The sequence below is a fragment of the Eretmochelys imbricata genome, chromosome 9 (assembly GCF_965152235.1).
Source record: "Eretmochelys imbricata isolate rEreImb1 chromosome 9, rEreImb1.hap1, whole genome shotgun sequence".
Lineage (NCBI taxonomy): Eukaryota > Metazoa > Chordata > Testudines > Cheloniidae > Eretmochelys > Eretmochelys imbricata.
In genome coordinates this window covers 73736346-73751892 of record NC_135580.1, presented here as the reverse complement: position 1 = coordinate 73751892, position 15547 = coordinate 73736346, and the positions used below count along the sequence as shown (strand labels likewise).

General features: G+C 40.1%; 1 protein-coding gene across 1 annotated transcript in view; it reads right to left on the bottom strand.

Annotated features, from left to right (window-relative positions):
- POF1B (POF1B actin binding protein) overlaps positions 1-8084 on the bottom strand; it is a 44723-nt gene extending 36639 nt beyond the window's left edge. The window contains exon 1 of the mRNA XM_077827165.1: positions 7452-8084. Within this exon, the coding sequence (XP_077683291.1) occupies positions 7452-8084 (633 nt within the window). The remainder of the gene's footprint in view (positions 1-7451) is intronic.
- Between the last annotated feature and the right edge of the window lie 7463 nt (positions 8085-15547).

Here is a 15547-nt window from a genome sequence, read left to right as displayed (position 1 = left end):
TAAATTTGTTCAGGATTAAAATTTTCATTCCATAAACTGGAGCTAAAGACACAAAAAGGAATTTTATTTGCTCGATGGTTATTTAAAAAACAAAAACAAAAACAAAAACACACACATCCCTCTCACAGGCCTGATTTTGAAAAAAGTTAGCTTAAACAATTATATATTTAATATGCTCACAACTTATCACCACTAGTAATGGAAACTAGATAATTGTGCACAAAAATTAATTATAATAATTTGTACAGGCAATAACCCAATTTGAATGCATAATCAAAGTAAGTGCATGCACAAATGAGGCACATAGCAGTGAGCACATTGTGTGTGAAAATCTGCACATTCACTTATCTGAAAATACAGCCCTATAGCAGGATATTGTACTATGAAGATAGGGATTTTACAAATGTTTACCTGTTGAAACACATATTATTACTGAGTTTTATACCCTTTTGTTCAGTCTTAAATAATTTTTCAAGGTCATACCAAATTCAATTTTTGAAAAGTCATTCACATTGTAGCAGTCTATGAAAAACTGCAGATGCCACAAAAATAAAGTTTTCCTCAGCTTCCATGAAGCAAAACACTGGAGACTCAGAGGGAAAAGTCCTCCAGAGAGCATAACAGGGAAGAAATCAATAGAGTGCTACAGAAATTTCCCAGCAATCCTAAATAATTTAATAGAGAATGATATCATTTTTTTTTTGAGGAAGGGGGGGGGGTAACCAATAATCTATAAACTATCCTGTAGCAGGATATATTTTCTATTAAAAATTCTAAATTCTATATGATGGTTCAGAAAGCCTATACAAAGTCTATCACTTTCCATCTGGTAAAGTACTTTTCTGTAAGGTCATTTTTTAACTGAAACAGACACATAGGTATTAAAATAGTTTAAAAGTTAACATGATTACAGTTAAGAGATATTTCCAAGAACACCAAATATCTATCTAATATCCTAGATACATTACTTTAAAAAGTTATTTTAACATTATACAAATAAATCAAATTTGACAATTATTGTACTGCAGAATTATGGAGAGGAATGCGTGCCACTACAGTTTAAGTGTTGTTAGTGTTTCTATTACAAACCATAGATGAGGCCTAATCCAGTTCCTACTGATCCCATTAATATTCCACCTATTGCAAAACTTGATCATCCATCAAGTTACTGAGTCCAGGAACATCATTCTTCTATCCACCTTTGAAAACATGATTTGAGATGTTTTAAAGTTAAATGAACATTACAAACAACATGCTCAACTCAAATGCATCTTTAAGGCTTCGATATGTAAGTGAAATTTGCCAAATTTAGTTAATGTTGTGTAAACAATTTTAAATCTCTAAAATACTGAAGTTGAAATTACCTGTACAGACACTTGTGTAATTTTTATAAGGACTGTACTGTCAGCTTGCATCCTATTTATACTTCTCCTATTTGAGACACAGAATTAGATTCTGAGGCCAAAAAGGTACACTGTAATTGTCTGATTTCCTGCATAATGCAGTCATCGAAATTCCCAAAAATAGAGCATATCTTTTTTTAAAAACATCTAATGCGGATTTAAAAATTGCCAGTAATGAAGAATCCACCACAACCCTTAGTAAATTGTTCCAAAGGTTAATTACCTGCACAGTCATAAAAAGTATGCCTTATTTCCAGTCTGAATTTGTCTAGCTTTAACTTCCTGCCACTGGATACTGTCATACTTTTGTCTGCTAGATTGAAGAACCCATTATCAAATATTTGTTCCTCATGTAGGTACTTACAGACTGGGATCAAGTCACCACTTCACCTTCTCTCTTTCTTAAACCGAACAGATTGGAGTCTATCCCTATAAGGTATGTTTCCATTCCTTTAATCATTCTCATGGCTCTTTTCTGAGCACTCTCCAAAAACATCCTTCTTGAATTCTTGACACCAAGAACTGAACACAGTATTCCAGCAGCAACCATTCCACTACCAATTACAAAGATAATATAATTGCTATACTCCTATTTGAGATTCCCCTGTTTATGTAGCCAAGGATTGCATGATAGTCCTTTTGGCCAGTGTCACACTGGGAGCTATTCACCCTGATCACCAGGTCTTTTTCAGAGTTACTACTTCCCAGGACAGAGCCCCCTATCCTGTAAGTATGGCCTAAATTCTCTCTTCCTACATGTATAACTTTACATTTAGCTGTATTAAAACATAGTTTGTGTTTTGCTAGGGTCTACTGAGCATAATACGGTATTTTAGAAACCTATTTAAATATGCACCAGACGTGCCTATGTATCAGGTGCAAATAAATTTGCCAACCCTACAGGATTGGCCTGGAGTCTCCAGAAATTAAAGATTAAACTTTAATGAAAGATTATGTCATGTGATGAAATCTCCAGGAATACATCCAATCAAAATTGGCAACCATAGGTGCAAAGGGCCATTCGAGCAGCCAGGGACTGTCAGAGCAGGAGGGTTCTCCATACACACCACCTCCTTTTCTTAGCTATGCCCCCTAACACCAGAGGCTATAAAGGGAGGAATCCCCTATGCAAGAGGAAGCTTCAGCTAGCTGCTTAAATGGGATTTAACTCTGCTTTGCACTGTCAGGAGTGACAGAAAGCAGACCTGAAGAGGGCAGGCTCTGACCCAACAAGTTCACATTTAGGCAATCCTAAATCTATTCTCTTGTACCCAAACAAGTTATTTACACTTTTGGATAAATAGGCACCTACTTTAGCTTTAACTTATGCATTTGATAGCTGACTAGGTAAAAAATTAATCAGTAAAAATTGAACTATTCTATATTTCCCTAGGGACATGTTTTCTAAATTTAAGGACTGACACTATGATTGGCAAAAGGGTAACCTGAACATTTTTGACCAGATTCTGCCAACACTGATGCACGCAAGTAATTTCATTCATGGACGTAGTCCCACTGAAGTTACTCAAATACTGTACTGTACATCTGTGTTTGTGAGATTGGGCTTTTCCACATGTATTTAGTTAACCCACATAGTCAAATATTTGGTGCAAAAATCCTGTGAGAATTTATTTGCAACACTATTTATAAACATAATCTGAAATATTCCATCCAATCCATCTCCAATATTCATGGCTAAATATTTACCTGCACACCATGGATATGCTATGATTTTGTTGTGAATAATTATAAAAGACATGATTCTGTGGGATAGGAAGCAGTCTGTATCAAACTGACTGCATTTGCTAACGATTAGGCTGCCTCTGGAACTGGCCTAATATATATTCAGATTGAAATCACTTTACAACATATACATGGTGAGGCAGCTAAAATTTGTCAGTTCTTACACATCCCAATCTAAACTATTTGTGAAATACCTGTCAATGAGCGGGCAACTTATGAAGAGGGGCCCTCTTTATTTTAAACTAAAATCCTATTTAGATTAATCCTATGCTCCAAATGGAAAATTGTTCACCTGCTATGAGTTCTATGACAACAGAAGGATTACAACCAGAAGTTACCCAGAAAAAAAAACTAACGTTAATTTTCTAAGCACTGAAATCTTTTTTTCCATCACTCCTAGAATCACACTTGCGTTATTCTTACCCATGAATAAAATGAAATAAGGTAGAATAAAAAAAAAAAAAAAAAATCACATGCATGCTGTATCTATGTTATGAGATTATGCACAGGCATAAACAGATACTTCAGATAATTGCCACACTTCATACCAGACCATCCTGATCCTGCAACACTTGCTCAGGAAAAACTCACGCTAAAGTCAATGTTTTGCCTGAGTAAAGTCTGTAAGATCAGGTCCAAAGACTTTTAGCTCAAACACAAATCTACAAATTCGTTAAAAATGAGATGTGTATCCCAATGCCATAAACATTCTGAACAGGATGACATTAAAATTCTTTTGAAACTCAAATATTAGTAAAATTATCCAGGAAGGTGTGAGCACACTCATTCATTCACGCAGAGCTGAGGGTAATCAACATTATATACACATTCACACCCACATCCATTGTTGGTAAAATGCCCTGTTTTCCAGAGTTTACAAAAGCCCTATCCCACAGCAATGACAGATATTATACTAAGTGAAATCACAATAGATAGATTAAACAATCCACAATAAGAAGTTACACAAACAGAACAAATTCACAATAGGGAAGACATTTCTCTTTTAGTAACATCTCATCAGCACTACAAAGAAATTATGAAACAAAATTTTATTGCAGCTTGTCATAAATATAAAGGGAAGGGTAAACACCTTTAAATCCCTCCTGGCCAGAGGAAAAACCCTTTCACCTGTAAAGGGTTAAGAAGCTAAGACAACCTCGCTGGCACCTGACCAAAATGACCAATGAGGAGATAAGATACTTTCAAAGCTGGAGGGGGGAGAAACAAAGGGTTTCTCTGTCTGTGTTGTTTTTGCCCTGCAGGACCAGAGCAGGAATGCAGGTCAGAACTCCTGTAAAGAGTTAGTAAGCAATCTAGTTAGATATGCGTTAGATTCTGTTTTGTTTAAATGGCTGATAAAATAAGTTGTGCTAAATGGGATGTAGATTCCTGTTTTTGTAACTTAAGGTTTTGCCTAGAGGGATTCTCTATGTTTTGAATCTGATTATCCTGTAAGGTATTTACCATCCTGATTTTACAGAGGTGATTCTTTTACTTCTATTAAAATTCTTCTTTTAAGAACCTGATTGCTTTTTCATTGTTCTTAAGATCCAAGGGTTTGGATCTGTGTTCACCTGTGCAAATTGGTGAGGATTTTTATCAAGCCTTCCGCAGGAAAGGGGGTGTAGGGCTTGGGGGGGGAGAGATTTTGGGGGGAAAGACTTTTCCAAGTGGCTCTTTCCTGGTTATATTTGTTAGACGCTTGGTGGTGGCAGCAATAAAGTCCAGGGACAAAAGGTAAAATAGTTTGTACCTTGGGAAAGTTTTAACCAAAGCTGGTAAAAATAAGCTTAGGGGGTTTTTCATGCAGGTCCCCTCATCTGTACCCTAGAGTTCAGAGTGGGGAAGGAACCTTGACACAGCTCCATGAACTTCTGTCGCTAATAGCATCAACAAATGTTAACTTTGCTTTTGTAAAAGATAAGACACAACATTTCCACAGAAAATGGATGTATTTGCTGAAGTAGTGAGAAAAGAAGATTGACGGAATAACTAATACTTGCTGTGTAGTGTCACTCTATGCTACTGTGCTGTTCCAATTGTAGCTATAAATTAAGAAGGCATCTGCTTCTTTATTATATAAAATCAGGATCCACTACAAAATATTTAAATCAGTTCAGCTGCACAATAAAAACTACATCTTTCCTCTGCTCTTTGACCTCACTGAAGACCTACTGGTCTTTAATATCATACTGGTATCTGTTCTGCTATTTTTTTTATAATCAACTTTTCTGGAAAGAGGGCTACCACTACTAGTCTGATCTATTTAAATTGATTTGTGCATTTTCAACTTCAAGTAGATTTCCTTTAGAGAGGTCATCTAGTCCAGTCCCCTGCACTCATGGAAGGACTAAGTATTATCTAGACCATCCCTGAGAGGTGTTTGTCTAACCCACTCTTAAAAATCTCCAGTGATGGAGATTCCACAAGCTCCCTAGGCAATTTATTCCAGTGCTTAGCCACCTGACAGTCAGGAAGTTTTTCCTAATATCCTGCCTGAACCTCCTGCAGGCTTCTTGTCATATCCTCAGACATTAACAACAATTTCCCCCCTCCTCCTTGTAACATCCTTTTATGTTCTTGAAAACTGTTATGTCCCCTCACAATTTACTTCTCTTTTTTTCCATACTAAACAAATCCAGTTTTTTCAATCTTCCCTCATAGGTCTTCCCTCTTGTTTTCTAGACCTTTAATAATCTTTGAGACTAACCAATTTATTTGAGCATAAGCTTTCGGGAGCTGCAGCTCACTTCATCGGATGCTGTAGCTCACGAAAGCTTATGCTCAAATAAATTGGTTAGTCTCTAAGGTGCCACAAGTACTCCTTTTCTTTTTGCAAATACAGACTAACACGGCTGTTACTCTGAAACCTGTTAATAATTTTTGTTGCTCTTCTCTGGACTTTCTCCAATTTGTCCAAGTCTTTCCTGAAATGTGGCACCCAGAACTGGACACAACACTCCAGTTGAGGCCTACTCAATGCGGAGTAGAGCAGAAGAATTAGTTCTCATGCTATTTTTTACAACACTCCTGCTAATGCATCCCCGAATGATGTTCGCTTTTTTTGCTGCAGTGTTAAACTGTTGACTCAAATTTAGCTTGTGGTCCACTATGACCCCCAGATCCATTTCCGCAGTACTCATTCCTAAGCAGTCATTTCCCATTTTGTATGTGTGCAACTGATCATTCCTTCCTAAGGAGTACTTTGCATTTGTCCTTATTGAATTGTGTTGAACTGAAATATTGTGGGGGTTTATTTGTTTGTAGTCCTGTAGTCAACAATAGTAGGTAGGAATTACTAAAGAAAGCTTGAACAAATACAAATGTAGTTCATCTATTCTAAGATACGAAAAAGTGGAATTTAAATTGAAAATCATAAAAAACCTGGATTGTGAAAATACATTACAGTTACATATAGCTTTTCACACACAGATAACAAACAGGTTGCTTAGCATAATTTCAGCAATGCCCTGTGTATAATGCTTTTCTTTAATACTTACAATGTAATAAAAATTACTATTGGGACACAAAAAGGTATCTTAATGTACTGTTTGGTTTTGATCTCATTCCAAGAGCAGTCACTAGCTTTTATGAGGTCCATCTATCCATTTCATAATCCATTTATCTTTACAGTACAGAAATAATATATAATTTCTTATACAAGAACAGAAATCCCAGGACAAACTGCAAAACACTTCTAAACCTAATGATTTTGCCTGTTACAGTTCTCAGCTGCAGATAATCATTAGTGCTCATACTTTAATTCAGTCCTGTTTACACCACATTCATAAAGCTGCCACACCCCTACAGAACTCTTTTGTAAATTACCTTTTCTCTGCATGTCAATAGATCTATGGTGAAAGCTAAACACACCTCTCCCCTAGTGGTGAATGCCAAAAAAGGAAAATACTCTCCCATGCAGCTTGCAAATCTGTTTAGAAGCATAGTAGCCCTTGTATGACTCACTTGAGGAATAGCCATATACAGGAATTTTGAATTTCAATGATTCATCAGTCCCTCAGCAACAATTGTGTAAATGGGCCTGTGGATCAGTGACCTCCCACCCACAATGTAACCAGTCAGTGACCCCAGCCCAACACACACACAGTAACTAGTCAATGCCCCCCAACACAGTAACTAGTCAATCACTCCCCCCATTCACACAGTAACTAGTCAATGAAACCCTCCCCCGCGCGCTCGGTCACGCACAGCCACCCAGGCAGCAGGAAGTAGCAGAGGCCCAAGAGGCAGCCGAACGAGCCCCCGGCCAAATCCCGAAGGCGGGAGGGAGGGAGACCCACCTACCTGCTGAGGCGGGTCGCGGCTCCAGATGACATGCTGGTGGCCTGGCGCGTTCCCCAGCGGGGACACCGCCCTGGGGGAGCACGGAGGGAGCTCCAGCACCGGCCCCCGCCTGCCCCCGGGGTAGCTATAGGTCCTCACCCGCTCGTACACAACGTTGCCGTCCTGATGCTGATGGTGGGGCAGCGGCTCGGGGCAGGGCAGGGGCCGCAGATCGGGGCATCGCTTGGGCAGCGGCTCGGGGCACTGTTGGGGCCAGCACGGCAGGGGCTCGGGGCACGGCTTGGGCAGCGGCTCGGGGCACGGCTTGGGCCAGCTCGGCAGCGGCTCGGGGCACGGCTTGGGCAGCGGCTCGGGGCACTGTTGGGGCCAGCACGGCAGCGGCTCGGGGCACGGCTTGGGCAGCGGCTCCGGGCACGGCTTGGGCCAGCTCGGCAGCGGCTCGGGGCACGGCTTGGGCCGGCTCTGGAGGGGTGGCGGGTCGTGGCACGGCAGGGGCTTGGGGCACGGCCGGGGCCGGCGGAGCGGCAGAGGCAGCGTGTGGTAGCAGGGCTGGGGCCGGTGGTGCTGCGTCCCGTGCTTCTGCAGGTGCGGGGGCAGCGCCTGGGTCTGCAGCTGCTGCTGGTCGCCGTACATGCTGCCCGCGGGGAGCCCACCCGGAGACAGGGAGCTGGGCGGGAGCTGGGACGCGGGGCAGCAAGTGCGGGCGAGCTGGGCTGGGGCGGGGATTAGTAGCCGCGCGGGCAGCGCCCGGGACTGGACACGCCTTGGAGCGGCGGCGGCTCACCTGACTCCCCCCCCTCCCCCCCCGCCACTGGGAGCGGCCCCGCTGCCTCCGCTGGCAGGCTGCCAGCTCGGCCTGGCGCGCGCGCGGGGGGAGCAGCGCAGGGAGGTGCGCCGCGCCCCCACCGACTGCAGGCCAGCCTGGGGCAGAGCGACAGAGGCCTGGCGGGGAAGCCCCCCGCTGCCCACCACCTTAGCATTGTTCGCTCCAGAGGGGGGAAAGTAATGTCAGCCTTCAAAGGCGCTGGAAACAGGGTAGGGCTATCACCCGTTCCCCTTCTGTTAAAACCAGACTGTACGATTGATGCCAATATGATTGTCCTGTGTTTATCAGGGTGACAAGGAAGGAATTAGTATTAGATAATGCAAATAGGTGGAGTGAAGGAAAGCCTAAAATACATTAACATTACTTATAATAATTCATGGCCTAAACTAATTTCTGTTACAGGCACAGCATACAAAGAGAGATGTTAGATAAACATAAAAATACTCTTGCTGGAAAATGCAACCTAACTTTATTTCTTGGAATTCAGAATAGTAACACATGCACAAACCAGGGAGATACAAAGCAGACTGCTCTCAAAACAGACCACAGCTTACCTTGGTCTGGCTGCTGCCAGGCCCAGATCTCATGCTTCACTAGGAAGACCCATAGGGGCAAGCAGGAGCAGGAAATTTGAAGACCTTTGATCATTTAAAGTAATAAATCACAATTTTAACACAACTTTCAAAACACCACAGTTTCCAATAGAGACAACCACCATATTTTCAAATAGGACTTTATGTATATTTGTGCAGAATAATCCCTTTATATACTCATTTTCAGTTGTCATCAGCCTTGGTTTGACATTTCCTGCAGCTGTAATAAAGCAAAATGAATTAATTTCATTCCTGATGTGAGTGCACTTAAACTTCCACTTTGGTGTCTTACTGTGTTCCCAGGTTGGGCTGAAGGGACAGGGGAGTGTAATCTGCTACTTAGTCACAGCCAGTTAAATCACTCAAATTCTATGCCAAAAGTAAGGGGTTTGCAAAACTTTCTACTACGTTGTAGACCACTTTCCATTTGTAATCATAGGGACCACTTTCTCACCCATTCACATTAACAACCCTCTGGCTACAACAGCAATTGCTTATATAGAAAAGTGATATTAGGCAATCATTTTAATATATTTGTAGCTATTTTTAATACAGTTTGGGAGTTGGTGTCAAGGAGGAGAGGCAACATCATGTGACCAGGTTGCTCTTTAGGGACAGACCACCAGCAAGTTCTCTGTTGATTGTTTGGGAGGCAATAGCCTAAAACTTCACTCCATAGGAAAGAATATATGTTCCACTGAATTTTTCAATCCAGAATACTTTCTTTGGTGCTCCCTTGTCACATTCAATAACCAAATGGCCCTGTCCCCTCTTCTTGCAAGTTAGTGCAAAGGATAGTAGCATTACTATGTAAAATATTGTATAAAATCTCAAACATAAATATGTATCATCCTCTGATGCTCCAGGTTGGTGCACCGTCACCCTATAAGCTTACTAGTTGCTTTCGGGTCCCACAAGATAAAGGTTGTATTATTACTAGTACATACTGATGATGATTTTATTATTAATATTAATTGTAGCTAGGAATAGCTGACAGAGACTTCAGTCACATGAAAGAACAGTCAGACAAATTAAAATAACTGTTTAAGAGGCCTTTACCTCAGGAACCCTGGCTTACAAGCGCCTAAACTCAAAGTCCCCAAGCAATGTCTCTGAGCCTGGTCAAGCTAGTCTTCTGGAGCCTGAAAGAGAGATGAATGTTCTGATAGTAATCCATACAGCCAAGAGGAGAAAACAGAAGGAGCAAGGATTTAGCAGCTGGTGATTATCCCACAGGAATCACTTGACAGAGCTAAGATTGAGTTATCCACAGAACTCCCATTCTTATTAACAGGAATTTTGTCTAACTTCCTTCTTAGTTACCATATTAAGTGACCTTTTGTACTAGAGGTTATGTTTATTGTAGAAAACCATTTCTGTTGTTTTTTTTGTTGGCTAATGGAGGAGGATGTTTTCCTAAGTTTCTCTAAAAGTTAAAAAATGAGCAGGAGAAAACGATGTAGAAGGGCCTTCAACTCCAAAATCTACAGCAGAGTTCATCATTTGTGAGAAGATAATGGAAGAGATTTGGAGTTGTGGCACAATATCCAATCTGTACTCATAAGACTGATAAAAAATGTTAAGACAGCAGTCACCATTTGAGTGCTATTGCCTCTAACAATGGCCGCTCATAAGTGAAGGTATGGTCACTTTGCATTGCTACAGCCCTATGTCCCCATTTTCCACAGCCGGGCACTCTGCTGTTTTTCACATTAGCTAAACCAGTAAACAAATATGCCCCGATGTATTTAAAAAAGCAGCAATACATGTCAGATGCATAATTCTGAACTGTAATTCTTCAGTTATGATTAATAATGCTCTTTGTCAAAAGTGCAATTATAATTGGTGTTCTGCCTCTCCTGGCAGCTCCTTGCATCACCTCTTAGCTCAATTTAATGTATAAATAAGCAAAGCAGTGAGTCAGTACACCTGGAATTTTGCTTTCTTTCATCCCTGCATATGTAGTAAGTAGTATTTGTTCCTTTGATTCCAGACCAACATAAAATCTAGTGATTAACAACTATTTCTTGTTGTCTTTCAGATGTTGCCAGACATAAGGAGGTTGTTTAAAAAAAGATTTAGGGCCAAGTTCATTCCTAGTGTCCAATCGCGGACTCCCAATTGTTTTTCTGTTGAGGCATTTTACTGAACATTTTTCTGTGAATCCACAAAAATGTGACCCAGATATTGTGAAAGTAAGCTTGAGTATAAAATCAGATGCCTTCTAGAATGTTTACTTATAGAAGAATTGAATAGGACACACATCATATTGATATTCCTAATTTCCAATATATCTGAACTCTATAAAATCACCATTTGGGATAGTCCTGCCACTCTCAATAAAATAAAAATAAAACACTGGTTCACTTGCAGTATAAAAAGTTTAAGACTCTTTATTCCATATAATGAAAGAAGAGAAACGGTACTACGAAAAATGGGATTTGCATATTTTGCATATCTTCACTAATATCCAAGCTGAGCATAAAGAACCTGGGTTAAGCTCTTTGCACATTTATTAATTAACATTGGTTAGTTAGCTATCCTTTAGCATTAAATAAAAAATCAACATATGAGGGTTATGTGAATCAAACAGTACACAATTTCTTCCCATCTCCCCCTCTTTTTCTCTTCTGTCTCACGTTATTTTTCAGCAGGGTTTTGTCTCTTTTTGTGTTTATTAATATATACTGTCTGTTATGATAACTTAATAGCAAATAATAAACACCACAAGCATAGTAGCTAATGTGCATACATCATGCCTAGTGTTGGTTTCACCTTTCTCCTTTTGGGATGGGGATTCTGCAATCACAGATGAGGATATCATTTCTTGTTTGATTTATATGTTGATTCTTAATCCAATAAAAAGTGCGTGTTTGCAGGAGGTGGGAGGAAGGAATCCTTTACTATGTAACTGATGTAACCATTCAGTTTCTAACAGATTACAATACTGATTTCAGAGTTTTAGTAGTTTTTAATGTTCTCAGAAGAAAATGCACCAGTTGGGGCTCAAATCAGAAAGGTACTGATCACCTTCTATCCTATGAGCACCCTCATCTCCTAATGTCAGTGAGACGTGACACACCTCACATATAACATGTGCAGTAAATACTCAGCATTTGAGGGCTGAATCCTAGATTTCTATGAAAAATTAAGTACCATTATTTACCAAACCTGATAAGAGCAATAAATACAGAACTTTTTATTCCACATCTAGAAAACAGAACTTTATCTACCTTAAACCTTCAACATAAATTAAGTGGTAAACATGTTGCCGAGTCTTCCTTATTTTATGGTACATGAATGTCATTTGAATACATACCACTGTTTGTTATACCACCTGGTTTTAATTTACAGGCCCAAGCTGTCCTAGGAAAACTCCTAATGAAAAAGGGCCTCCAAATATCTGGAACATAGTAGGGCAATTGTTAAACTAAAAAGCCTGGCACACTTTGGGGGAGTTTTGTGCCACAGAACAGTATTATGCTTATTGTCACAATAAGAAAATAAGAGAACAGGAAATGAGCTCAACTTCACAACAATAATTTGCTTTTCCCCTCCCCGACAGGTTGTTGGATGAGCAATTCACATATTGTTGTTAGAGTTAAGGAAGATGGAATCATTACACGTTTTGGCACAGATGCTGGTGCCATTGATTTCAAGAGGAACAACATCAAGCCTTTACAAATATTTTGTATACTTTTCTTTTAATTTATACATTACACAGGGAGGATTATGTCAAAGAAGCAGCTCTAGTGTCATTTTTTTTTAATTACTCTTTTGAAATCATTAGGCAAATATCTTTTACTATGATCCTTTTGAATGTACCTCAAACTTTAAAAGCTGGACAAAACTACCAGAATGACATAAACAAACAAACATCTAAGGTGTTATTTTTATGTAATTTTGCTTTTTATTTTCCCAATAAGTGGAAAGAATGGCTTAAAATACTTATTTTACATGCTTCTCTATACTACTGCATTCACATGATTCAACACTACAAAATCAACATGGTCCTATATAACAGATAGTAGTCATTTAAAATCACAACAGTAGAATTAATAGGCCAGATCCTCCATTGATATAAATCAACTAATTTACAACATCTGAGGATCTGGCCCAATATATTAAACAGATTACGGGTTATAGTAAGTATACATATATCTGTTATAAAAGTTATAGAAATGATTTATTTTCAAATAGTGCTTCCCACTTGGAGTTGCATCAACTTTGTTGTATTTCTTTATCTTGTATATCTAATGCTTTTTAAAAAAACAGCTTATGTAAGATCGTTTATGCAATTCTGTTTATCTTTAATGTTTCAGTCATTAATTTTATTGTACTGAATGTTTTTCCAGGGTATATACTTTTTCATTCTCATATTTAACTGTTAAAAGTAAACTAATATATTTTGGCAAATAATGGAGACATTTTTGTAGTAAATGTTCAGAGACCAAAATTCACTCATTTTGTTCTATAATTCAACAAGAATTAGGGGTAAATTCATTAAATTCTCTAATTAAAAATAAATCTTTGCCCTTTCCTACGATCTGGGGGTGAGGGGAAGAGAAAGCTCAGATTTAGGGTCATTGGCTGATTGAGGACACAAGAAACAAGGGACCAACTCTTGTTAGTCTATAGTTAAACTACAAAGAGAAGGCAGAAGATGCAGTACTCATCATGATGAGCTGTCTAATCCTCCCACTTTAATACACATCTGTTTCATCAGCTGATTGAAATTAAGATCTACTGCAACAGAACACAGTTTTGGCATATGGGAGTTGCTTCAGCCAACACCCTTTAGTTGGGGAAGAACTTTATGCAAGATTAGCAACTTGACATCATAAACAACACAAAAAAAGAGGACCTGACATTTTGTTTATGAAAGTTCCTATCTGACGGAAGAATTTATGGCCTTGAAAAAGCCTTTAAGAAGTCTAGGTTTTTGTACCTTTTAAATTATCTTTGCAGCAGGGAATCTATCTCCATATGTGTTTGTGTATCACCTAGGACAATGAAGTCCTGATCCTAACTAGACTTTAAAATAATAAACTAATGATAGCGGATAATGTAGCATTCTCCCAGATCGAGTGACAGGTTTTGTATATGAAATCTGCAGAAGAGTCTCCTGTTTTTAACTATTTTTCCCAGCCCCAAAATACTTTAGGCCTTTCAACTTGTTTTGAGTTTCAAAAAATCAGGTATGCTGCTGCTTGCACAGTTTGCAGATGCAATTACCACAAGTTCACATGCAAATTGGTATTTGCATGCACAGTGTAACTGCCTGCACAGAATTATTAACAGTAGTACTACTTCTGTAGCACCAAGGGCCTCCCATCAGGGCCCCATAAATGAGTTGGCTGCCCTCATACCACCTTGTGACTGGAGTGCCTCTGCACTGCCCTGACCTTTATTCTGTCCTCCAGGCTCTTTTACAGATGCCACATGCTTGCTCATCCAATCACCACCCTTAGTGGGGACTGGGTTTATTAGACAAAATGAACTCAAAAGTCAGGCCATGTCTACTCTACAAAATTAAGTCAACCTAACTTAGGTCAGCATACTGCCAGCACAGTAATTACTTCACTTGTGTGTGTCTACACTTTGCTCCTTGTGTTAGCTATGAGCATCCTCACCAGGAGCACTTGTATCAATTGTAGTGTTAGTGTGGGGCATTGTGGGAAGGCTTTTGAAAGTCAGTTAACAATCAACATAAGCAATGCAGTGTCTACACTGACAGTGCATCAACCTAACTACATTGACCTTGAATCTATGCCACTCAAGGAGGTGGAGTTAAGTTGGTGTAGCAGGGCAGTTACGTCGGCAGGAGCAAAATTGAAGTGTAGACACTTCCATAGGTTGATGTAAGCTTCCTTGTGTTAACCTAACTCTGTAGCATAAACCAAGCCTAAAACTCAAAGTTTCAAAAGTCTGTCTTGGGGCACGGCTCTGACCTCAGGGCCTGGGTGAGTGAAAGAGATTCTTCACAGGCTCCTTTTATCAGTCCGTCAGAGGTGATCCATTCTGGGTTCAGCATGCAGCTGCCCTACTCAGAGCTGACTCCCTGACAGACTTCCCAGAGTCAGCCCTCTTCAAGAACTGCTTCTGCTGTCTTATAAGGTACCAGCTGCTTGAGGTTCCCTCCTTGAACCAAGTGTCTCTGGTTAACTCATTTAGCAAACCTGCTCCAAGCTTCAAGACTTCTATAGGTAGCTCCCTCACTCCCTCTGCTCTTTCATCATATGTCTACACTGCAATTAGAAGCCCATGGGCTCACAGGGCTCAGGCTGTGGGGCTGTTTAATAGTAGTGCTGTCTTGGCTTGTGCTGGAGCCCAGGCTCTAGAACCGTAGGAAGGGGAGGTTGTCACAGAGCTTGGGCTACAGCCCAAGCAGGAACATCTACACTACAGTTAAACAGCCCCACAGCCAGAGCCACACAAGTCTGAGTCATCAGGCATGGGCCAGCTGCAGGTATCTAATTGCAGTGTAGACATACCCTCTCACATACTGATTCTGCTCTGCGCCGGCCTCTCAGGGAACTCACTGTGTGGCTCACCATCTTCGTTCATCCTGGACAGAAAGTGGTTCTTGCCGGGACTATGCTCTGTATGAAAGCAATAGTGCTTGAAGGCAAGGTACATTACAGGTAACCCAGACATTTGAATTTTTCATTGTCTGG